Source organism: Thermobia domestica, chromosome 1, assembly GCF_964235325.1.
Source record: "Thermobia domestica chromosome 1, izTheDome1.hap1.1, whole genome shotgun sequence".
NCBI lineage: Eukaryota > Metazoa > Arthropoda > Insecta > Zygentoma > Lepismatidae > Thermobia > Thermobia domestica.
The window spans coordinates 33245640-33271545 of NC_137454.1; the positions used below are offsets into that span (position 1 = coordinate 33245640).

Sequence of the window (25906 nt, forward strand, 5' to 3'; positions counted from 1 at the left end):
TCGATTATTATCGGTACATAGTACAGCAATTCTCTGACTTTTACCGTCAGTGTGAACCCTGCAAACTATAATACCCCGCTTATCATTATGAGAACATTCTCCATTTATCTGTACCCTTATAGTTACTACATGAGCTCACAAATTATGTGGTATTCACTTGTCTTAAATATTTTTCACCATTCTTAGATTACTACGTCGCAAGAATGCAGACAAATGGATATACACATACGAAGGCAGAAATTACTTGAATACGACAAATGTCTATAACAATCGCTAAAGGGTGCTCCATTCCATAACACACCAATGTTTCACGAAATTCCACACGCAGGCGGCGAAAATCTCATTATTTATTTATTTTTTCAAATTGGAAATCAGATAATGAATAACAAAATAAATGAACACGTGAAGTAGTAACTCACTATAGCTAGTAAGAAAAGTGATGAGAAATGTACGTTGGACATAATCAGCAAATATAAATCTGTTCACCGTCCTAATACACCTTCCTTTCCAGGTCCACGTATTGAAGCTATTCCCGCGTAAACATGAACTAAAACGTTAAATTAAGCTTGCTTGAATAATGAACACTCAACTTAGGCTTAGAAAAAAAAAATGAAACCATTACGCCTCACGTTTATGCCAGTTAGACTAAAGGAGACAGTGATTGATGAGAAATGAAGAAAATCGTGGAATGAAGAAAGTGGGAGGAAACGGGATAACCTCGAGAAAACCGTCGCACACGGTGTTTGTCCACCACGAAGTTCAATTGACGCGGGCTGGGATCGAACCAAGAACCCCATACAACAGCGGTGAACGCTATACCACCCAGCCACCACGGTCCTCTATTTTAGCCTTAGAACAGGAAGTGTTAAAGATGAAATCGCACGCCCAGCTAGTAATGTATGGTTAGCGCATATTTTAAATGACCTCGGTCCCAATCAAATCACATAAGAAAAAAAAAAAAAATCATGGCATTATAACGCACTAAGTGCTATGGCTAGCCACACAGATTTTAGACATGCGATGTGTGGTCAGCCAATGAGTGTCATTGCCGTTCTTTCCAGCTTCTTAGATTTCGAGTTCACAACTTCCAATTAGTCGCCTAACGATTGTAGGTCACCACTGGAACTGTATACCCGAATTCAGGGCTGCCAGATTTCCGAACGCTGCCTAGATTTTAAATAAATCTTACGTATGGGTTCACAAACTATATCAATGAACTTAAATATCAAACCACCTATAATTAAACTAAGCTACCTGTAACAATAATCATGGTGTTTATTCCTTACAGTATACTGTTGTATTTAGTTGCTGTTAGTTATGTATAAAGATACTAGTTCTTATTGTTTGAACAGAAGGCTAGGTTTAAATTGTTTTCATTGTGTTGCCTGTATTATCGCAAGCACAGTTTTCAATAATGACATGAGAGAAGTGAAAATGAAAGTTAAAATTAGTTTCGATGGATACGAATTTTACGTTTGGCAAAACAAAATGAAACCCTGTTCTTTCTAGGAAATGCATGGATGAAATCTGTAACAGCAACACTTTACACGAAGGATAACATTAATTGTACTAAACTGTGAACTGTGTCTTTCAAGAAACCAGACACAGCACATTACTTCACATAATGTAGTATATTTCTCGCTATATCAGTCAGCAATGTATCTGTTGAACGTGTGCTTAGTGTAATGAAATTAGATGATACAGAACATTAACAGAACTTATGATGGGTCAAAATTTCAGTTCAGATTAAGTTGAAAATGACCTGTCAAATTTTCCACAAACGGTTCTGGAAAATAGGTCTCTCCATCAGCAGCGAGGAGCTTCTTGAATAACAAGGTAAGCGTAACAAATGTTACGTTATTTGCATTTAGTTCAACACAATACAAGTTTCGTTAGCAGTAATAGTAGTGTTCGTTGTTACTAATGGTGTTTAAAGTAACGGTGGTAAAAACATCTCCAGCTTCAAATATTCTCCCTAATCACACACAAATGCCGCTGGTCTTAGGGCTCGCCTTCAATAGGCGACTCTACTTTAACTTATGATAAAAGGGTGACAGTCAATTTCCTTTATCTATTTACTTTTTGTACATTCGTGACAAATAAAGTTCCGCCTTAGTGTCTCAGGGGAACGGAGGAGTATAGAAGAAAAAAATGCTGAAGCTAACGCCACTACATGTCAAACAAAGCTCCATCCAGATGAAAGTAATGACAAAATCAGTACTTTTAATGCAAATTTAACAATACCTTAACACTGTGCATATATTAAAACAGTGCAAGGTACAAACTGCATAGTTTATCTGTATTATAATTCAGTCTCAACGTCAGTACATCTAGGGAAACAATGTGTCCGAATATATTTACATAAAAAATTCATCACAGGTTTGTAGGCAAAGCGTAAAACGTGCGCAGCCCTCATCGTTCATGTACCAGTATAGACTGAAATTAGCAAACTACTTTCCGATGCGCATTTACAAACAAGAGGACTGACCTAAACTTTTCTCTCTCTGTTTATATACCCGCAACTGGATTCAATTTCTTGCTTACTGCTCCTGGGAGCTAATCTCTTACACGTTTTACACATAAAGCATAGCATTTACTATCTCCCCCAAATCCATCGACGCCTCCGGAGCCGGTACTGTCACTTACAGTGAGTAGTACGTTTACTCTTTAACCCACCATCGCTGACGCACTTATCCCTAAGAACGCAACTGCTCACTAATGCCCGGGCTCCCCGCCCTGAATCGGTTAGATAGCATTTATGCTCTTTAATCGCCATCTAGCACAAGTTGATTCATGTTTTATGCCATACGTTCACACTGTATTTATACTCATCGTAATTATAAATAACGAAACGTAAGTAGTACTAAGCCGGAGTCACTAGCAAGTGATTTGGGGAAGAAACTAAATAATATCTATATGATGTACACACACAATTTTGCATTATAATTTTTGCTGAACGGTATGTCTCGTAACATACCGCGTTAAGTTATTAAAATAAAAAGGAACAAATTTCCACCGTTATATTCACTACAGAACTGAATGCTACGCAAAGCACGGTTGCCACCTGTCTCGAATTTTAAGAAAACGTTCAGCATCTCGAATTTCCTTTAAGAGAGGGAAACATTATTTATGCGGGATACAAAATTATCAAAAACACCTGTTACGATATGCGGTAGGAATTCTTCGTAACACTTGTATACTTCGTTCCATAACACGTATCTATGACTATCGAACTATCGACGTGTACTAATGACTATCGAGATATCGATATGGTTTTATCGCAGAAGTTTCTCGAAATGGCAGCAGTCAAATCACCGCCAATAACCTGACGCTGAGAGGTTTCTGTTTCATGTGCGCTTGACATAAGTTTCTATTACTAATTTTGTTCACGTTGTACTTGTTTCTAAAATTCTTAATAAATTGTTACATGTACAAATTTGAGTATAAGAAACTGACGAACAGTCCCGCTTTAAGATGACCAAAGGTGGCAACCCTAGTGCAAAATGACATTCACGATATTCCGGAAAATCAGACCAATATTTAAGGAGTTCACTCGAGCAGACGGTTCCACCAAATAGAAAATTTATAAGGAACGAGGGTGTGAATATAAATAACTACCGTCATTACAGCATATTGAAATGAATTCTGAGTGATTGTGAAAGTGAGCTCTTCCACTACCATATTCTTGTATATGCACATACCCTCCGTCACTGACGCGCTTGCTCCCTACGTACGCACTCCCTAGCTACCGCTCGGGCTCTACCCCGTGCTGCACTCCTGCCCTGGCTCGGTTAGATAACATTCGTGTATTTCAGTGACCACCTAGTAGAAGTTGATTCGTTTTATGCACTGTAGTTTTTATGCCATACGCTCACACTGTATTTACACGCAACGCTCCTCCCTCATTAAATGCATGCTCTGCTAAAAGAAATACAAAACTAACCTACCTGAAAATGTAAGGAGTGTGTCATAGTTTGGTAGAAGCGTTTGCTCGAGTAATGCCCATTTAACAATTACAACCTTAACTCAAGTTCGTGTACCCTCCTACCTCGGCCATTTCAGCATTCATTAATAACTTACCTAACATTCAAGTCTATATTTGTTAACCATCAATTCACTTCGACTTCGAGAAAGCATTGAAACCGAACTCTCAAGTAGGCCCTACTTACATTATGCTCCTTCACCTCCATAAGGCTCCCTTTGTGTCGTGCCAAGCATAAACCAACCAACCAGGTTGTAGATAAATAAAACTGACTTAAGCGACTCATAAAGCGAAATTGGAATAGTGAAGACTTTGGAACACCAATACACCTAGCGCTTCCTAATCCAAACATACATCAAATAACTTTCTATCAATATTACCCTTGTACTCAAAGGCCTTCAATCGATTACAAGACCAAATGGACAGTTTACAAGATTTGCTTAACTACACTGCAATTTACTATCACAGTCACTGATTACAATATCTCTATCTCACTGCACAATACTACGTAAATAGGGAGAAAAATTGTTCAGAGAAAGCCCCTTGCACCCATTCATATTTGTCAATCTAACAAATACGACAAAAACAAAGTAGTCGTGCATTCTCGTCAACAACAAACAATGAACGCTGTTTATCAAGGTTAGGTACCCATTGTTTACAATATAAACCAGGAAATGCTCAACACTGGAATATTTTTTCTGCAAACATTGAATAACGCTCTACTCGTGAAGCGCTCTACCTACTATTCTGACGCCAGTAAGTTTTTCAAAGAATTCTTATGGACATTTACGTCCTTAACAATATAAACCACAAATGTAAACTTACATTGTCCTCCAATATGTTCAGCCTTGAATGTTTTGAGTACTTGGCCTTCAAATTAGTTTCAGAAGATTGCAGTGTTCTCACTCTACTCAATGACTCCCCTCTTGAATATGGAATGGCCTTCTACAGTATTTAAATCTTTACTTCAATTTCAAAAGCAAAATTTAACCTTGTGTATCTCAAAAAGACACACACAAATACGACTTAAGTTTTAAATAAATGTAAAAAAAACTCACAACTACGTCTGAAGTAATTAAAACAAAACAAGTTACGCATTTACGTCATATATTAGTCGATCAGCTGATTTCTTTGTTTGGGGACATGGCAGTCAGAGAAGCTTCGGTCGATGACACAACTACCACCTAAAACACTCCCTTTTCAGACGTTGTACTCTTTAAAAATCACTTTTCACGATTACACGGTACAAGTACTGGATATTATTAAATGTATACAATGTCAATAGATAGCTGTAATTGAATATGAAGTCATATACAGAGGACCTACTTTGTTTCTGCCCAGAAGGAAATGCTGCACTGTCTTTCGTAAACACTTACCCTTATAATGAACTCGTAGATTATTCTGCGACAATCCTATGTAGTTATATTTATCCTTGGGACTCCATGATCTTGGTAAGGGAGTTTCCTCTTCATTAACCATAGGATATAAGGCCTTTAAGCGATCAACTTGCGCGTTCTGCGTTCCAGCTTGAGGATCCATCACACTCCTTCCTATGCTCGTAGCAGCCATTTTTGATGAACTAAACCCGGATGAATACGTCACAAAGTTACTTTGCAGTCTGCTTGTAGATGGCAGCCTAAATGTTACTATGGCAACGAACGCTAGTCAGCCAAGCTTGCACTACTTCCGCACGAAAACAAGGCAGTTAATAAGAGAAAGGTTAATTTGGCAATTAAATTGTGGAAAAGATGGATTGTTGTGGCCAAAGAAGTTCGAATAAAAAGAGTAAATGTGCAAAGTAAGTAATGAAGTTCTATTATTAGTTACTGTGTTATTCAAGAAGTATGGTTGTCAATTTAAAAAAAAAATACCCTTGGTGTATCTTTTCGTAACATAATTATTGTCGAAATTATGAATATAAGCTAAAAACTAAAATTCATCACTGTTTTCAATGTGAAATAGTATTTATTGAAAGATAATGCTTCATAGAGTAGTTGCGTGCGTAATATAACTTATTTTCATGAGCAAGAGTTTTGGGTTCGAATAGTGATACGTGCCACTGTGATTGACTTTCTATTTTTTCAGTTATGTTAAATTCATTGAAAGTACCCTTAGATGATATAATGATATTAAAATAAGGAGACATTGTTAATTTTTAATTAAGTATTCCATATACAGTAAACCTCATCTTGTCGGAATCATACGGTACCACGTTTTACTTCCGTGATGCGATTATCAACATCATCATCATAGGTATTCTGCCATTATTGGAAGATCATTTGCCGCAGTTGAGAAGCTTCCATGCTTCACGGTATTCAGTTAATCTCTTCGTCTTCACGTACGATTTTTCTGTTCTGATATCGTCCATCAACTTCGTCTCTCTCTCTCTTTTTCCTGCAACCATATTCTCTAGTACGCTTCCAGTGATACAGTTCCGTTTTAACCAATGTCCCCCCTTTTTAATTGTATCAGTAATCGAAAGACCCGCTAAATTTAAAATTGCACTTCAAAAATTCACTGAAAAGTAATATGAGTATCAGTTGAACACGTATTTCATTATTCACAGAAACATAGGCGCCGACTTTTAAGTTTCTCAATGGATGTCATGCTCAGATATCGGCAGTAATATCAAATATTCTTCTTCTTATTTTTTTTTTGGGGGGGGGGGTTGATCCAGTAGAGCAGGGTTTCTCATGTTCTTCCTGACAGGCAAGAAAAATTATCAAGAGCTGATGAAATAAAATGAAACATGAAATTATTTTTAACTTCCAAAGGTTTATGTTTTTTTTTAAAAAAAAAAAAACACGATTTCCTAAACTTTATATTGAACAAATTCCTAAACATTAAGATTTTCTTTGTGAATGTCAAATGTGTTTAGCAATATTGGCCAAAATAAGGAGATATAAAATTATTAAAATAATAATGATTACTAGAGTCCGGATTTTTATGTAATATCAACTCCCTAAATATGTACATAAATATGTAACAAAAATCGCTTAAAATGTAAGAAATATATATTATATAAGAATATGTAATATTACATATGTTACATATTTATGAAAACGTAATATTAACACGCGTATGAGTATGCAATATTTAAACGAATTATGAAAATAAAAAGGAAAATCTACTACACTTTATCCTGCTTAATGCAAGTCCCTCAATGAAGTGAAATACTTCAACAGCTGAGACAGCCAAATGTCACTGACGTGACTGATTGCAAGAAATAAAAATCAGACGCGAATAGGAAGATGTGAATCGGCTTAAGAGAAACAGGAAAGCCCCGAGAAAAGCAATGCATATGGCATTTGTAGTCAGAAATATCATGTGGTGTGGTGTGATCCTGTTTCAAATCTAGAACCTTTTACACTAAATGCGCATCCGTCACCACGGCCCAATCTTGAAATGAATTATACGCAATATACAAATTTAAATACTAAAAGCAACTTAAGACGAAATGTATTGTTTTATATATATTTATTTCATGCAGAGAATAGCAGTCCTATATCTTTTAAACAATACCAGCTGAACTAAGATTGAAGAATATTTCCACTAATGAACATTTTTAATTTGAAATAAAGTACTTACAAAAGATGTGCTTGCAGTTCAACTTGTGTTGTTGCACAATGGATTACAAGGTACATTTCCAAATGATCAGAAGTAAAATTTTGTCGGCGATCGGATAAAATATTCTTGTATGCAGAGAATGATCTCTCCACATCACATGAGGTAACAGGAGCGTATTTCAACAGGGGGGTGTAGTTGGGGGAAATATCTTCAGGCGGGTTCTTGTTTCACCACTGAGAATCTCACACACTGCCAATAGGCTGTCGTAACCCGGGTTTCTTTCCAGCACTGCATTTAGTTTCCTTCGAACTTTTTCTCCTACATCTCCACACACACCTTGCAGCAGTCTCTTTGCATACTCTATGATTTCCATGGATTCCGGAAGAGGCCGCCCAACATTCTCTAGCTTTTTAATGCTTGTAGGTAGTCAACCAAAATTGCTGTCTATGTATCCGATATCACACGCTACTTTTGAGTCATTAAACAGTTTCTGAACAATGCCAACTGACACAGCAGACTCCGATGGAAATGAATTAACAACAGGTTTAATTTTTTGAAAATGTTCGTTATAGAAATGTACTGCCTGTATCCAAGTGCCCCATCGCGTTAGCACAGACTCCGGATGAAGTGGCACGTCTGGCAGTTGATCTCTGTAAACTTGAACACGTTGTGGCGCCTTAACAAACATTTTTTTTTTTTCGTGGAAGAAACTAGTTGATTTACTTCGCAAAAGTTGTCTCTCACCTCTTCAGCAACACGTTGAAGATCATGGGCCATACAGGTGAAATGAATTAAGTGAAGGTAAAAAAAAAAAAAAAAAAAAAAAAAAACTGTAAGTGCTCTAGCCGCTTTTAACATTACGCTGCACTGTCTGTATAGAGAACAAGGACTTTTTCTTCCTGAACTCCTCCCGGCCACAACACTTTAAGACCATCGTTTACAAATCGAGTAAACATGGAATGATTCGTGCGTTTCAGCAATTTACTCGCAATAAGATAGGATTTAGATGGAGCATCTTCACTTTCCAATCACTAAATTTGCTACATAACGTCCCAAAACGTCTGTTGTTTCGTCCACAGAAATCCAAATATATATGAACTACCTATTTCTGCCCTAATGGTATCTATAGCTTCCCTATAACAAACTTCGAGATAACACATTCGAAGAGTGGATTCGTCAGGAATTCGACGCCCGCAGTACTTCTCCAGAAAAGCACGGTATTTTGGCACTTGAACTTTGTTCCAAGGAATGTATGCTACTATCATTGCTTGGCACAAGTCTTTGAAAAACTCACTCACTGAAGTATCTTGATGCATTTGTGTCAAGAGTAGGCCTACTTGTTATTTTGCAGTTAGCAAATTTTTATTTCTTGCATGGAGTGCACTTCGTACATGTTGTTCTGAGATTTCATTGAACATCCATTTTTTTTATCACACGCTTGGCACAACACCACTTTACCGTCCGTAGTAAACGCATCATCGATAATTACCCACGACCGCAATTTCGCGGCTAAAGTTGAGGCAACCGGAGCCATTTCTAACTTCGACGGTCAATACAGAACATGTGCGTTTTGCAACTGCAATACTAGAGTACTGTCCTCCTGTCATTCAGTTGAACAAGCGAAGTTCTTTGAAAGCTTAGGTTACCTGCTATGATATTGCCATTGTCGCCAGCTTCTTGGAACGAATTCTTGCAGTAAATTCCTGGAAGCACACTAGCATACAGTTTTTAACTTGAATTGCAGGATTTTCTTTCATCTTTTTTCCCGTCCTCCGACCTCCGATAACAATCAAATAGATTTCATTTTAGGAATTTCCTGGCCAGTCGCTTGTCAAGCACGTGATCAGTCTTCCTCCAAAGTTGAGAATAAAGGGCGCTGCTAATGTACTCCGGAGGGAGGATTTTTACTTGATTTTTACTTGTTTCTTCTTATATTTCTTTTGTTATCGGTGAAAATTCTGCGAAACATGGTTTGACAAATAAAAAAAAAGAGATATTTCTCTTTCGGTAAAGAAACGAAAAGATAGACATGACAAAATTGAATCTAGATGCAAGCCTTGCACAGTTGGAGAGTTTATTATTTTTATTTTAAACTAAAATTTAAGACAGTTTTATGTAAAAAAAATGTAGAAACCATAGAAATATGTAATATTGGTCAAAATATGTAATCTGAAACTTGAGTTGAAGCACCCTACAGGTGTGAATCACAAACATTTAAGGATTTGACGAACCTCCATATGAAAGAAAAATATGTAATTACACACAAATCCGGACATTAATGATTACAGTCAAACTTTTAAAACATTTTAGAATAATTTGAGTGAAAATACAAAATAGTTCAACTGGCTTGTAATTTGTGTAAAGCATTTTACATTTTTAAAAACATAAATTAACAACATTAAACAGCAAGATCTTTAAAAAATAATTATTCAAAATTACATCCACGGATTATTATTATCGTCGTAATGTTATATAGCTCGATCCTGGATATGGGTAACCAGGATAAGAGTGAACACTTTTTGTAAATCAAAGTATTGCGGTGGAATGGTGACAAGAGAAAAACGCAATATATTCTCTATGTGAAAGCCTGTTATCTCTAATAACATATACAGTTTAATTGCGGCAAATCAAGCAGAGGATACAGAGGAATAACATAGTTTTGACGAAGGAAAAATTTTATACTCTTGCCCCATATGGTGGGGTAAGAGTAAACAATGGTTGGGGCAACGATGTACAGTCGAATCAAAACATAGAAACGTAGGCATAAACACCAAAAAATACATTGAATCACAGATATATATGTACTGATTACATGTAACTAAGGAAGTTAAAAAATACCAAAGAGATTAGTGTCAAATGGAACTGCCAACAAATGTTACAGTACTGTATATCATACATGTTATAATGATAAAATATGAAAATAGAACAAATCAATTCAACATTCATCACGAAGCACAAAAATGTTACTTCCGGTGCACACAGTGGTCACACACGTACACAGACTTCCTTTGATTAAGATTGGAACATTATTCGTGAAATCACTCGCATATGATACAGGAGATCCTCATTTCACCGTTTGGTGTATCTGAAAACAATTTGCCACTGAATTGGCTGGGCGTACCCATGAGTGTGAATGACTTTGATGCGAATTTCTACCTTCTTTTGTGTTCCCGTGCGATATGACATATGCTGAACAACTCGGGCTGCGAAATTCTAAACGATAATGCAAACGTTTTGTTAGTAGTCTATGGCCACCAACTTCTGTCTTACCTCTGCAAATGTTTTTTACTCAATGTTACGTGTTGGCTCCTACATTTTCTTTACCCAACTTTAAAACAAGAGGCAAGTGTGAACGTTCACACTTGCCCCGTACACTCTTGCCCCGCTTCAGGTATCTTCCAATAATTGCCTGCCATCTCTCGGCAGAGCACTTTTTTTCTTTTGCGTACCACTGATAAGAAATACGAACTTTTACAGCTTTTCCAGGAAATATTTTCAATCCTGCATCTTCAGCTGAAACTACTTTATAAACTGTGGCACTTACCTACTTCTTTTACTTCTTTCCTTTTGAAACAAACTTTCAACTCTACTGCTCTTCACACCGCACGCACACGCCTCCCCTCCTTTTCCGTTCCTACATGTGTCATGCCGAACTAATTTTTAACATTCGTTTGTTTACCGACGTTGCCATTTCTTCGTCAATAGCATTTTCACTCTTGCCCCAGAGTTCACTCTTGCCCTGCTCACCCATATACAGTGAGTCTAAAAGGTTTTGATAAATTATTATTCAACACATTTTCAACTCTATGTAAAATTAACCCAAGGTGACCAGACGTCCCGTTTTAGCCGGGACAGTCCCTTTTTCCCAACCGTTGTCCCGTTTTTTTTTCTGATTCTCGAACGGGACGCCTAAATGTCCCGTTTTTAAGTAAAAATGACCTAGGTGTCCCGTAATTATTATTCAAAATATAAATCGTCAATGCAAATTCTACTCTCTTTCGCACCAACACTCGTTGCCAAGGTTCAGGCATGTCTAGAACTTCTGAATTTTCAAATGGGAATTGAGTGTTCGTGATTCAAGTGGGAATTGAGTGGGAATTCTGAGTGTTCAATTAGTTAAAAGAATTGTTGGGTAGAACTTGCAATCGGGAAGCATTATTTGTTGTGTGGTACACGTAAAGTTAGAAACGGTGTGTTACCACTCTTGTATATTTTGTAAATTGAGAACACTGCTGAGTCTCAAAATGCAATCTGGAAGTCAGATATCCCCCCCCCTCCCGTAGCCGATTCATATGCGTCCCGTTTTCGCAAGTGAAAATTCTGGTCACCTTGAATTAACCTAGAATCACATGCACTATAATTTTTATTATGCACCGCAGGAAAGTGTAATTTCGAAGTTAATTCAAACTCAAAAACTTCAACGGGTGTTCAGCATCCATTAAATACCTCGAATGGGTGCTTGAGCCATTGAGCACCTACTTAGTCGGCGCGTATGCACAGAATAACAATAAGAAAGCAGCAGTGTGTATACAGGGTGTCTCAAAAGTCCCCTGACATATGGAAACTCTGTTATTATCAGAGTTACAACAAAATGTAAGAGGAGAAACCGTCTCCAAATATGATGTTTTCAATTTAAAGCGATGGACAATCTAAAGTGGTCTTTTTAAATCGGACGAGCCGTTTGGGCTGTATACTTTTTATACGCTCAGTGTTAAATGAAAATGCAACCTTGCCATTCACCTGAACCCACAACAGAAGTGAAGTTACTGTATTTTACGTTAACGTGTCGATAGCCAGCCCATATTTCAAACATGCCCCCATTCACTTCATGCTGTGGGTCCAAGTAAATGGCAACGTTGTGTTTTCAATTAACATTGGGCGCATAAAGAGTACATACAGCCCAAACGGCTCGTCCGATTTAAAAAAAAAAAAAAACTTTAGATTGAAAACATTATACTTTGAGATTTTCTCTCTTACATTTTGTTGTAACTCTGATAATAACAGTTACCCTATGTCAGGGGACTTTCAAGACACCTTATTATATATATATATATATATATATATATATATATATATATATATATATATATATATAAGTACCCCGGACAAAAAATTAGTCACCCCCGCGCGAGAGCAAGGCTGCGTCGGCAAACAGATACAGATGGCGTATTGGTTGAATCACATTGCCAAACATACACTGACTCGAGACGATCAGAGTGCATTACTGTGGAGTGACACAGAACCGATCGAAGCGGTGTGTGTGCGGCAAGATGGGGAAGAGCGCGGACGTGACGGAGTCGCAAAAAGAGGCAATCGTGTCTGGCGTGCCCATGGCCACATAGTGATGGAAGGTGCCCGATTTCTTGGTGTTTCACGGCGGAATGTTCAACGTGTCTACAAGCAGTGGTGTTACACACGTGGCCATGAAACACGACGCCAGAACTGTGGTCGGAAAGAGATCCTCATGGATCGGGCCCGAAGACGGGTTTCCAGGCTTGTGAATCGAAATCGCTTCCAAACCCGCCAGGAATTACTGCAGTCCGTGAATGCAGGTCCAGTCCAACCTGTCAGTGAGAGAACATTGCGACGGGAACTGCATGCAATGATAATATGAAGTCGGGTACCTCGCAAACGGCCACTGCTCACACGTGCACATAAAGTTGCTCGTCTGCAATGGGCCAATAATCATCAAACATGGACAGTAGCAGACTGGCGTCGTGTCATGTGGTCTGACGAATCACGATTTTGCCTGTATTCGAATGACGCCCGGTGTCGTGTCCACTGACGGCCACATGAAACATTTCACCTGCAGTTTGTGGAAGGTCAGGTGCAGGCCGAGGGTGGGTCTGTCATGTTCTGGGGGTGTTTTTCGTACTATGGGCTGGGCCCATTCATTGAGGTGTCCACGAACATGAACCAGCACGTTTATTTTAACATCCTGTACGAGCAGGTGTTGCCCTTCAGTCACTTTCTTCGCGATGACTTTGCTATAGACACCCCCATATTTTAAGACGACAACAGCAGGGTTCACAGAGCTGGACCCATATGTGACTGGTTTGAGAAACACTTAGGTACCCTACCACACCTCGAATGGCCCGCAAAATCGCCGGACCTCAACCCAATTGAGCATCTGTGGGACCAGTTTGAACAGTGCGTGAAACGTCGAAATCAGCATCCCCGACGTTTGGTGGAATTGAATGATCTTATCCTCCGTGACCGCCTGGATGTGACGGCCTTGCAGACCCTTTTAGACTCCCTTCCCGACCGCATCCAGGCGGTTATTCAGGCCAGGGGTGGTGCTACACGGTATTTACTTAAGTACCAAAGGGGGTGACTAATTTCTTGTCCGGGGTGCTTATATTCTTTTATTTTGGAAATATATACACTGAGCTGTTTATCGGAATGTGGTGTGTTCACTAAAAAATAATTATACTAAAGAAAGTCTTGAAAATTTCACCCAAAGTTCCAATTAAAATTGAAAACGACTCCTAAGCACCGTGCTTTATAACAATTTATAAACAGCGAAAACCTAATATGAAATTTTATAATTATCAAAACAATCAATTCCTTTTGAACATAAGAAATTCCGTTTTCATTACGCATGAAATAAACAGTAAAGTAGATTTATTCTGTTAAGCCTCGCCAGATTTTCAGCATGACAATAATTACTTATGAATAAGTTACTTTAGGTAAGCTTGGTTTCTTTCCTTTACATAGTACATAGTTTGACCTGGCGGGGCTTATCGAAACTTAACCCCAGTAAAGCTACACTAAATTTTCAATTCAAGATCTGATAAGTTACCATAATGCTTGGAAATTAAAATACACTTCTGAATTGAAAACCGAAATTATTATCATCCAGATACCGTATGATACCGTTGCATAGCTTCAAAGTGACCATGCTAAGCGACGAAGTACATCTGCTGCATCATCTTATAACTGACACTAGTAGGAACATTTACCACGAGATAAAATGTAGAATGCTACAGTTCTTTGTAAGATCACAATATTCACTACAGCATTCCTCATGAGCATATAGCTTTAGCGTGGAAGACCCAAAATCGATTCCCCTGGGAGCTCAAGTGGTTCTGACATCTCGTTAATCTGTAGATCAGTGGTTCCCAATCCGAAAGACGCACGCTACTGAAGCTCTACTTGTAATCCTGGGAGGTTGAGGACGTTTCCCTCTCTGAAGTTTGTTTGAACCTCTGTGTGTGTATTAAAATCCACATTCATGTCTTGTTAGACGATATCATACAAACCACAATGCCTCCCTCCAAAGAAGTTGTGCAAAATCAGCGGCACTAGTTATAATCACCCTTTACAATACGCTCTTGCAAACTTCACAGGCGCTAAATGTGAGACACTTTGTCACTGATTTGACAGGGTCGTGAACAATACAAGTTTTACGAAGGGGATGCCATGTAAACAAGGTGGAAATAGCTCCTGTAGACTCATCTCTCTTATTCTCGTGATAGTAAAAAGTGAGTTTAAAATTTACCAACCAACGAATGTCCAGGGGAGGAGGGGCTAACTTGAGTTTATCTTACGCTCAATAGCAGGGGCGGATCCAGGGGGGGCGATCGCCCTCCAGAAAAGGAAACTTTTTTATTTTATATATATAAATAAAACTCATCCCAAAGTTTGGAGCTCTTAAAAGTAGTAGTATGACAACCCATTGTCCCCCCAGAAGTCGCCCCTGGTCCTAGACCTGTTCCTGGATCCGTCCCTGCTCAACTATTTTGTAAGTTTGTATATGTACACTCATGTCGAAAATGATTGTCGCATATCTATAACTGTCTTCTTGTAAGAATATAATTTGATAATGATTTTGCAGGGTACTTTTAATACCGATGCTATATGTATAATCGGGAAATGTATATATGTGGTAAATTTCATAGGAAAAGAATTATAAATACGAAAATTAGAATGAGTAAAACAAAATGTTGCTAAATGGACAAAAAGGTTTTATTTTCGTTTTATTATTCTTATTTACTGCTCTTTTGACATGGAATTTGCTACATGCATGTCTTTGCCGATTGTACACATACTAACATTATAAGAAATATCGGGCGAATTCATTATCAAATTATATTCCTACAACAATATATTTATAGACATGCGACAATAATTTTGGACATGAGTGTACATAAATCTATTGTTATGAAATAACTATTTTTCTCAATGAACTATGTAGAAATAACATTTGAAATACCGGTGAACAATTAAGCAAAGAATCGTAGTCAAGTGAAAACAGAAACTTCCACAATAGATAAGTAGTGAAATTTTAAAAAAATAAAAGCGCCCTCCTGGAAATATTAATATTTTAATTTATTACATTAAGATGTTAACTTACTTAAAATCAATTACTGAATTAATGATACACTAATATATTAATAATACTGGGTACTCTATTTTCCACAACCAAATAGAGCATGAGGCCACGGTGACTCACTGGTAGAGCGAGCTCCTCCATGGCTAAGCGGTTAGCGTACGCGCCTCTGGCGTGGGAGACCCGGGTTCGATTCCCGATGGGAGCCCATGTGGTTCGGATTCCACGTTAATCAGTGGATCCCATCTCATATAGCCTTGCTGCTGAAAAGGGACGATAAACTCCAAATCAGTGGTAGAGCGTTCACCTCTTATGTGTGGGGTCCCTGGTTCGATCCCAGCTTGCGCCAAGTGAATTTTGTGGTAGACAAACACTGTGTGCGTGGGTTTTCTCGGGATTTCTCGTTTCCCTCACTATCTTCATTCCACTATTTTTATTCATTTCTCATCATTACTGTCCCCTTTAGCCTAGCCGGCATAATCGTGGGGCGTAAAAAACTTAAAGAGTTCATTTTTCCTAATAGAGTATATATTTGAACGAAGTGAGTTATAAAAAATTTCTTGACTACTTTAAGTAGGGCTTATTTTTTAAAACGTATATTTATCTAAACGAGCAATTGAAAGTTTTAATGGTTAGACTGAAGTTGGTTACATGGAAGCCTCAGTCTCCGCGGTCTCCCTCTACCTATGGACTCCTACAGTATATCAACTTTATGTCCATCTGTATTTGGAACATGCGAGGGTCGGCTGATAAGTTCTCGGCCCGACCCCCTTCCGAATGTACTACTCTGATGTAATTGATGTCCGTGAAATGTTGATCTTTTATATGTTTAAGTACCAAATTTCACGATTCTACCATGAACGGTTTTTATTTTACAGGTAATTGAATGAACAATGGCGGAGCCAGAGAAAAGTTGTAAGATGTAATAAAGTTCATCTTCCTGCAACAGAAGTCGCCCAAGGAAATCCATGGTTGCATGGTAGACACATTGGGTGGACAGTGCCCTTCATACTCCACTGTGAAGAAATGGTGTGCGAACTTCAAGCGTGGTGAATTTTCAACAGAAGATGGTGACAGGTGTGGCAGTCCAGTGTCAGTGTCAACTCCGGAAAAAGTAGACCAGATTCATGACCTGATTTTGAGCAGCAGACAGATTTCGCTTCAGGAGATAGCTGACAAAGTGCACATATCCAAAAAACGTGTTGGGTCAATAATCCAGGATCAGTTGGACATGCGCAAGCTTTCTGCGAAATGGATTCCGAAATGTTTGAACGCGGATCAGAAACGCAAACGAGTGAGATCATCGCAGGTGATTCTACGGCATTTTGTGAACTCCAAGGACGATTCTTCGAATCGGCTTGTTATCCACGATGAAACGTGGTTGCATTACTTTGATCCGGAAACCAAACAGCAGTCATGCGAGTGGCGCCACTCAGGATCTCCAAGGCCAAAAAATTCAAAGCACAAAAGTCCGCAGGGAAGGTGCTTGCCTCAATATTCTGGGATAAGGATGGTGTTTTGCTCTCAGACTACCTTCCAAAGGGCCAAACCATAACTGCAGAGTATTACTGCAGTCTGCTGGCTAAGGTAAAGGACGCTATTAAAGAAAAGCGCCGGGGAAAGTTGACACGAGGTGTCTTGTTCTTGCAGGACAATGCTCCCGTCCACAAGGCTGGCAGCGCAATGGATTTTCTGAGGGACCTAGGGTTTCAGTGCATTGACCACCCACCTTACTCGCCAGATCTTGCCCCTTCTGATTATTGTATGTTTCCAAAACTCAAAACAGCACTAAAAGGACAGAAGTTTCACAGTGATGAAGAGGTGATAACAGCTGCGAAACAGTTTTTTGCAGACCTTGAGGTTTTTTTTTTTTTTTTTTTTTTTGGGAGGGGTTGGAGAAGTTGCAGCATCGAAGTGCCAAGTGTGATTACCTTTAACAGGACTATGTTGAATAGCCTCACACTTTCATGCCTGCAGCTCAAGTCCTTCTGGGTTGGGCCGAGAACTTATCAGCCCACCCTCGTAATATGGACGTTCATTGGATGTTGGAGGAAAGACATTAATTGCACGTACAATAACTGTTCAGCATTTCTTCTTTTGTTAATATTTGAAGAGTCCAGGAGAAAAAGGGATGACCATTTTTACTAATTTTTCAGGAAACGATTTTTAAAGTTCAAAATATTTTATTTTCTAAACTAATCGTGGAAAATGACAAGTTCGTTATTATATTGGAAACTAGCTTGTAAAATCTTATGCTCAACGCAGTACATTATTGTAACTTAAAGAATACAAAAAAAAAAAAAAAAGACATGAGATTAATTTGTACTGGGGTAAAACGGGTCTATTGCTGGCAAAACGATGGAAAAAAGAGGCGATTATTTTTTTTTCTAATTATAAACAATATTGTTAAAAATAGATTGTTTTATTCCTTTGTCGTTTTAATTCTCCTTTACCGCGCTAATTATTTTTTTGGTAATTCCATATAGAAGGTTTGAACATCTGGGCTGCATAAGAACTTCAAAGGTTGCAGATTCTGCCATTTTTCTTCCGATATAGGCAACTTCCCTTTAAAAAAAAGAGGAAAAGATTTTGTAAATCACACCAATAATTATTGTGTTGATCTTAGCATCTTATTCAAACTGTTCTCAACCGATTAAACTTAGTACTTCATTGTGCAACGAAAATTTTGCAAATGTATTTTCATCCTCGATTCAGTATCAAATATGGGAGAGTGGGGCAAGGAGAACAAGTGGGGTACAAGGGTTTATTGATTTTGTTAACCTCATAGTGAACGTCGTATGAACGACTATATGACATCTTATAAAAAGGTACAAATGCTTAAGCAAATTTGACGACATTAGAATGTTAAAAATCAGGTTCTGGGGCAAGAGTGATAAATTTTTTAATTCATGTAGTATATAATAATTCACTGAATATACCTGTCTTGCACGCATATCCGTGACAGAACAAGATGGCATGAAAATCTAAATTTTATCCAAAAGTGGACATCCTCCCGTTTTCCATTGTAAGTGATGACGATGCCCCCTTCTTCCATTTTACAAGGATTTTTAAACAGCTATAGCAGGCTAACCGTAAACTATTCCCCTTTTTTGATATATTGAATGAAACTACTCAGCGTTCTATACAAGATGGTATGAAAATCTAAATTTTGCCCCAAAGTGGACATCCCCCGTTTTTCCCCTGGACTCTTCATTTATAAACAAATTTAAAGCGAAGATCGTTCAATGCTATTGCGATTCATCTCCGGTTTTGTAATTTAATTAAACACCATAGTTCTTATACTTATTATTAAGTATTCTGCCTGTTTCTAGGTTCTGGGACTTATTATTATTATTATTATTATTATTATTATTATTATTATTATTATTATTATTATTATTATTATTATTATTATTATTATTATTATTATTAAGGTTCGTACCTGAAATATTCCTTCTGTGTTTCTCGATCGCCAGCTTCCTCTATTAACTCCCAATATTTTCTGTTTTTCAAATCATCGATCAATTGTGTTCTTCTTCTTCTTCTTCTCACTCCACGCTTTCACTCCACCTTTCTCCCTGTGTGGAAATAATAACTTCTTACCGCTTCCAGCTTCGGAGATAGTCTCTTTTCTTCAGATGCTGCATCGATTCGAGAAAACTCATTGTCGCTTTTTTTTTTTTTTTTTTTTTTTACCGTTTTTGTTGTATGACACACAACACTAAAATCAGAAACGGTTGATTTTTACCGCTTCCGGTTTGGATAGAGGTTAAGCAGATGAGATGGAGTCTATTATTGGAACCTGAATCAACTCAAACAAAACAGTTTCTCGATATCTCTTAGTGCTTTCGCTCTGATACATGTTGACAGTTTTACGAACGGACATAGCCGTTCTATAAATATAGTACTTTCAATACTTCTGCACAATATAATATTAATGTTTACGTCTTTTTGTTACATGTCCAACGATCTACTATAGGTCAAATCGTTTTCACTAATGATAATGCAGAGGAGAACATTTTTTTTTTTAATGTAGTGCCAGATATAAATGTTAGTATGTTAGAGATACTAGTGTGCCATGCAGTCCCCTAAAGTATGTTATGACATTTTAGAGTGTAAAAATCATGAAGAATTTAATAATAATTACGGTAGTTAAAATCGAGACAGAATATACCAGTCAATACCTCCAGCGGCAGCAATAACACTCAGTGCTACATACAGTAATTATAATAATTAATAAGTTTCACTGTTATAATTATTTATTATTATTATTATTATTATTATTATTATTATTATTATTATTATTATTATTATTATTATTATTATTATTATTATTATTTATAATAACAAGAATTTTAAAACTAATCAAAAATGAATCAAAAGATTGCGAGCATGGCCAAAATTAGTTCTTTTTATCAGGGGCCACAAAATTTTTGAGCGACCCCTAAATCGATTTTTCGTATTTTATACGGAATAAGCACATCATACTGAGTTAACTGATAGTTTGGGTTTGGCTACACTATATGTAGTTCTCCAGATTTTTGATTGAAATATATTGGATTGTTTGATCCAAAAATATCAAACAAGTGTGTTGCGCTTCTGAATGTTTAGTAATGTGTGTCATCACTCAAAAAAGGTTGAGAACCACTACTCTCGAATAATTTCCGATACACTATTTATCGATTCTAAAACCATAGCAGTTTCGTTTTATGGAAGATATTTCCCGTTCTACACTTTCCCGATTTGTGTATCCTCTTCACTTTAGGAAAGTAGTATTTCGATATACTTAAAACTAAATATTAAACTATAAATAAAGATAACGGTTGTAATATCTGCTAATTTAACGATGAATATATTTTCTACTCTGTTTATCACACTGACCTAACTGTTTCTATAACATTCTGCTTCCTTGTTAGGGTTACCTATTTTCCGAGTCCTAAATATGGATGGGTGTTTGTAGAAAAATTGGGAAATACTTTCTTATTGGAGCTACAGATAACTGCTTTAACTTCAATGTTCATATTTATGTATTTGTAATACGGCTTAATGTTTGTTAATATTGGAATCTTCAATTTCCAAGGGAATAGGACACATCTAGCAGATGCATATAGGGAAGTAACGTAATACTTGTCCTCCCGCAATCAGTATTCTGAAAGTTCAGCTGAATAAATTATATCTTCTCACTTATATAATGACCTTTGTATGACCCCCCTCCCCCCAGAGATTTGAACGAAATCATAGACTTTCACGTTGGTTGCTCTCGTGCACCCCTCTAATTATCACAGTCGTGATTGATACATCATTGGAAAGCTTATGGAACACATTTTTCAACGAGTTAATCTTTATGCAATTCCCACTCTATTTGTAGAAGAAGAAACAAAAAGTCTTAAAAATATGAAAAATAGAATTTGAGGCAACCCTTGCAGTCATCCTACGCTGACAAAATGATGCTAATGTGTAGGCAACACATTTGTGATAGGGCAAAAATGGTAACCATTGCTGCAATACAAAGCGAGATAAAAAAAATCCTATATAAACGCTCTGTATATAATTTTCCAAGGGCTGTAGCAGATCTTCGCGTAACCTCATGGACGCCCGAAGGGGGGCAGGCCCTCCCTGGCGAACGAAAATGTATTAACCCTCGGTTAGTCGCAACATTTAGATCCAAGGTCTTTGTCGCAATGTATCAGATTGATACATTCGCTTTTCCATTTGATTTATTACTACTAGTCATTTCTTATTATCTTTTTTAAAAAGAACATGAAAGCATTGACTTATGCTACGGTGATTAATTACGTCGCATTGTGTTTTAAATGTTCTAATTTGAGGAAAAAAATAAATTATGAAAACATTATGAAATCACAGTAGCTCAAGAAAAAAATAGTCACGGAATAAGTCGCAAGGTATCAGATTGATACACAAACTTCTGGAAGCTTTCTTCTTTATATGCTTTTGTATCTAAAACACAAACATATTACATATTGCTTTTATTTATTCAAAATCTAAAGCACTAGACAACTAAAGCAAGATTATTATAACATCTCAATCCTCCGTGAATGATATTGCTAAGCACAAACACTGCTTAGGAATGTTGTAGTGTCTCTAAACAAAATAAGTATAGGAGAGTATATAGAAAAAATGAACTTATATTAAGTCATTATACCCCTGATATCATGTTAGTTCGAATTCAAAAAACAGAAATATAAACAATCACAAATCATTTACTCGTCACTCGATTCAACTGGTATTGTTTCTGATCGAGGAAAGCAATCGGTGCACACGGGTTCCATATGCTGGAGACAAATTGGTCGGCTGCATTTCTTGCATTTAGTTCTGGTCACTCTTCGGTTTTTGTTCTTCCTACATAAATCGCAGCTCCGTCGCTTTTCTGAACGTTCAGTTCCTTCACCAACTGATTCTTCATCTGCTACATTTGCTGGTCGATACTCTTCCAGACTCGCTTGCAAAGCAGAAGGAATCCCTTGATTTAGAAGACTTCTCTTGCAGAGCTGCTCATGCACAAGCTCATGGCTTAGTTGTTTCAAGAAACGCCTCCTAGTAATTTTAGCCTGACCATTACCAAGAAAGATTATTTGTGAATTTATACCAGCTATATTCAGCATCGAGAAAAATACAACACACGGCCAGCGCTGTGTATTTCTGGCTACATTGAACGAGGCACACATTCTGTCCAAAATGACAACACCTGATTTCGTCTGATTACAAAAGGTAATCATTTCTGGCTTTGCGGCAATTTCACTTGTTTCGTCTATACGATCATCAAAATGCTGGCTTGATACTACTAAAACATTTCGGTTTTTCTTCGGTACATAGGAAACGAGAGTACCATCATTCGAAAATGCAAACATGCTTGACTTTTCAGGCCTATACTTTAGATTCAAAAGTTCCAGTGGCAACTGTCTTTTATTTTTCTTTATGGTTCCCACATATGATAATTTCCGTACTTTCAAGTCAGCAATTAGGTTCAAATCGGTAAACCAATTGTCCGCAGTTATATTTCGTCCTGTTCCAATTATGGGCTGCACTAATCTCTTGACAACATCAGCCGGCTTGTTACTAATGGAATAAGGTCCGTCAGGCATTTTTCCTGCATAAATTTCCATGTTGTAAGTATAATATAATTTTGCATCAACCAAAGCATAAATCTTAATTCCGTACTTAGCAGGCTTTGCAGGGATGTACTGTTTGAAGCGGCAACGGCCGCGGAAAGCATCCAGCTTTTCATCTATAGTAACATTATTGGACAAAGAATAGTTCTTTTGGCAGTTTTCAACAAAACATGTAAACAGTTCCCGAATAGCAGCAATATTGTCCACCTGTTTTCTTTCGTCTCGTCTAGTACGGTCATCAAACCTGAGGCATCTAATCAGAAATCTAAATCTTCGGAGACTCATAACCTGTCTAAATATTTCCACAAAATCCCCATCAGTTCCCCATAAATCGTCCAGTGTCAGTCTATTTGCATGCAAAGTTCCGGCGAAATAAAGAAGACCAATGAACCCCTCTACTTCACACAAATTGGTATCACCCGCATCACGTTCCCTTTTGAAACTACCCCGCACGATATTTATGTATTGATTAGTATATCGAACGATGTCTTCAAGCATTTTTTCAGTGAAAAAATTTTGCCAGCACTGTAATGGAGTCTTACCTTCTTTAGCAACACCAATCACACCGGGAAGCTTTACAACTTTATTTTGGGGAGGCACTCGTCTATTCATTTGACGCGGAACAATTTGCCACTTTGTAGTTTTATCTCTACCAAGGTACACTAATTTCTCATTTGGGTCACGTTGTTCTTCATTTGGTTCACTTTCTTCTTCAGTGCCACTCTCTTCTGTTTCAGAATCTGTTTCACGTATTTCTGGCGTACATTCTTCTGCATCAGTGTCGGCAACGTCACTAAAATCTTCGATTTCAGCTGGATGAATTGACTCATCATCATCAAACAATATTTTCCGAATTTCTTGAACATCAATCGAATCACTGAGATTAAATACACGTTCACGTTCACGTTCTGCCATAATATACAGTAGCAACTGTGAGCTTAAAACTTGAAATAATTGTCTAAAAATAAATGAAGAAAAACTGAGATAACTGAAACATAAAATACCTCTTTATAACACGATTAGTCGCAACCGTTCTATCTGATACACAGCCGTAACTACAGCGCTATGTGCGAATGTCAGCGTGAACTCTTCTATTCATAGGTTTGTAGAGTGGAGCTTGAGGAATACACGGAACGGGCGCCGCGAGCGACATCGCAGTCAAAAATGTGCGTAGAAAAATGTTCAGCTGTATCAATCAGAACCCCATGCGACTAACCGAGTGTTAAATTTCTTAAGATTTTCTTAATACAAATAAAAAATACCAAATGTAATATAGCAACCAGGGAGATAGCCCCCCTTAGAAAATTTTCTTCGGGCCTCCATGCGTGACCTCCCTAATTATCATTTTTGCTGGACACATTATGTACAGCAACTTGCTTTAGAAAATGACATGAAATAAAATCTTTGAGTTTTACGTCCCACGGTTATGCCGGTTAGGCTAAAGGAGACGGTGATCATGAGTAATGAATGAATTGGTGGAATGAAGAAAGTGGGAGGAAACGGGAGAACCCCGAGAAAACCCACGCACAACTTGCTTTAGATTAACCGAATATTTCAATTATGTAATTTTACTATTTTTATCTTTAAATTTAGTGAAATGTCGGGGGGCGCGGTGGCTCAGTGATAGAACGTTCACCTTTGGTGCTTGGGGTCCCGGATTCGATGCCAGCCCCCGCCAAATGAGCCTTGTGGTGGGCAAACACCGTGCTCGTGGGTTTTCTCGGGGTTCTCCCGTTTTCTTCCACTTTCTTTATTCCACCATTTCATTCATTACTCATCATCATCGTCTCCTTAGCCTAACCGGCATATTCGAGGGACGTAAGACTCAAAGATTTCATTTCATTTAGTGAAATGCTCCATGCTTTTTCAAAATGATTCGTTATTTATTACTTAAATTAAATTTGATTATTAAATATTAAAATTCATCTTCTAAGCCTTTTTCCCAGTTAGGGAGTCGGTTTTTCAGATCACTGTCCTTACACATCACAAAATTAAATTTTCAGTACGTAAGAAAAATTTAAATAGATTTGAACATCAAATCAGTAAAATCAAACGATAAATATTGCAGTTCATTACAATAAATAAATAAATAAATAAATAAAGATAAAAATTTCTTGTGAATTAATAGTCTAAGAAAAAATGTCTCATGTATTACACACCGCAAAGATATGTCAATATAAAGGACTGACGGGCACATTCCGTAATGGTTTGCGTGAACAGAACACAAAATTTGATACCGTATTTAGTTTGCAATAATTGGCATAGCATTTATATATTGACATTTTTATTTTATTTGATTTTATTTATTTTTGCATTGCTTTGCTGCACGCGGAATTTTGCGATACCTGGCACGTACGGAATGACCTCCCGCACCAGGGCCTGCCCTTAGGCAATTTGTCGCCCCGTGTAATGACATCATTTGCCATCCCTTTTCTCCAGAAATAATAAATCTTAAAAGCCACGATTTTAAATATGCTTCCTTGTCATGAACAACGAATGGGAGGCTAAGAGCACTCACACTCACGAAGGTCTAAACACTACAAATACAATCTCGTTGTATATAATAATCTATTATGTTAGTGAAAGATAAAGCAAACACACCTGAAGAGGAAATAACATTTTTTATATAGAATTCAATATCGAGCATCAATTTCAATATATCAGTTTGCGACTCCAGTACAACTAGCTCTTTTAACTTTATTTCTTGATTTTTCTTCTATATCTGCTAAAAAAAATCAATAAATTGTTTCCACCTTCAATAATAATGAACTTGTTTGTGACAAATACTAATCTTCATATCAAAACTGTGATAACTAACTAAATGGAGCAGATGTTCGCTACTGTTCGAGAATTGAGTTCTTGTATTTGACAACAAGTCATGCTGGGATTTGTTTG

At 37.4% G+C, this 25906-nt stretch overlaps 2 protein-coding genes across 2 annotated transcripts in view; one reads left to right on the forward strand and one right to left on the reverse strand.

The window, feature by feature from the left end:
- LOC145684385 (ran-binding protein 9-like) overlaps positions 1–5573 on the reverse strand; it is a 156440-nt gene extending 150867 nt beyond the window's left edge. Inside the window, exon 1 of the mRNA XM_081756643.1 lies at positions 5359–5573. Coding sequence (XP_081612769.1) covers positions 5359–5551 — 193 coding nt within the window. The 5' untranslated portion in view covers positions 5552–5573. The remainder of the gene's footprint in view (positions 1–5358) is intronic.
- Positions 5574–5588: 15 nt separating this feature from the next.
- Positions 5589–25906, forward strand: part of LOC145684381 (translin-associated factor X-interacting protein 1-like) — a 155820-nt gene continuing 135502 nt past the window's right edge. Inside the window, exon 1 of the mRNA XM_081756629.1 lies at positions 5589–5780. Within this exon, the coding sequence (XP_081612755.1) occupies positions 5731–5780 (50 nt within the window). The 5' untranslated portion in view covers positions 5589–5730. The remainder of the gene's footprint in view (positions 5781–25906) is intronic.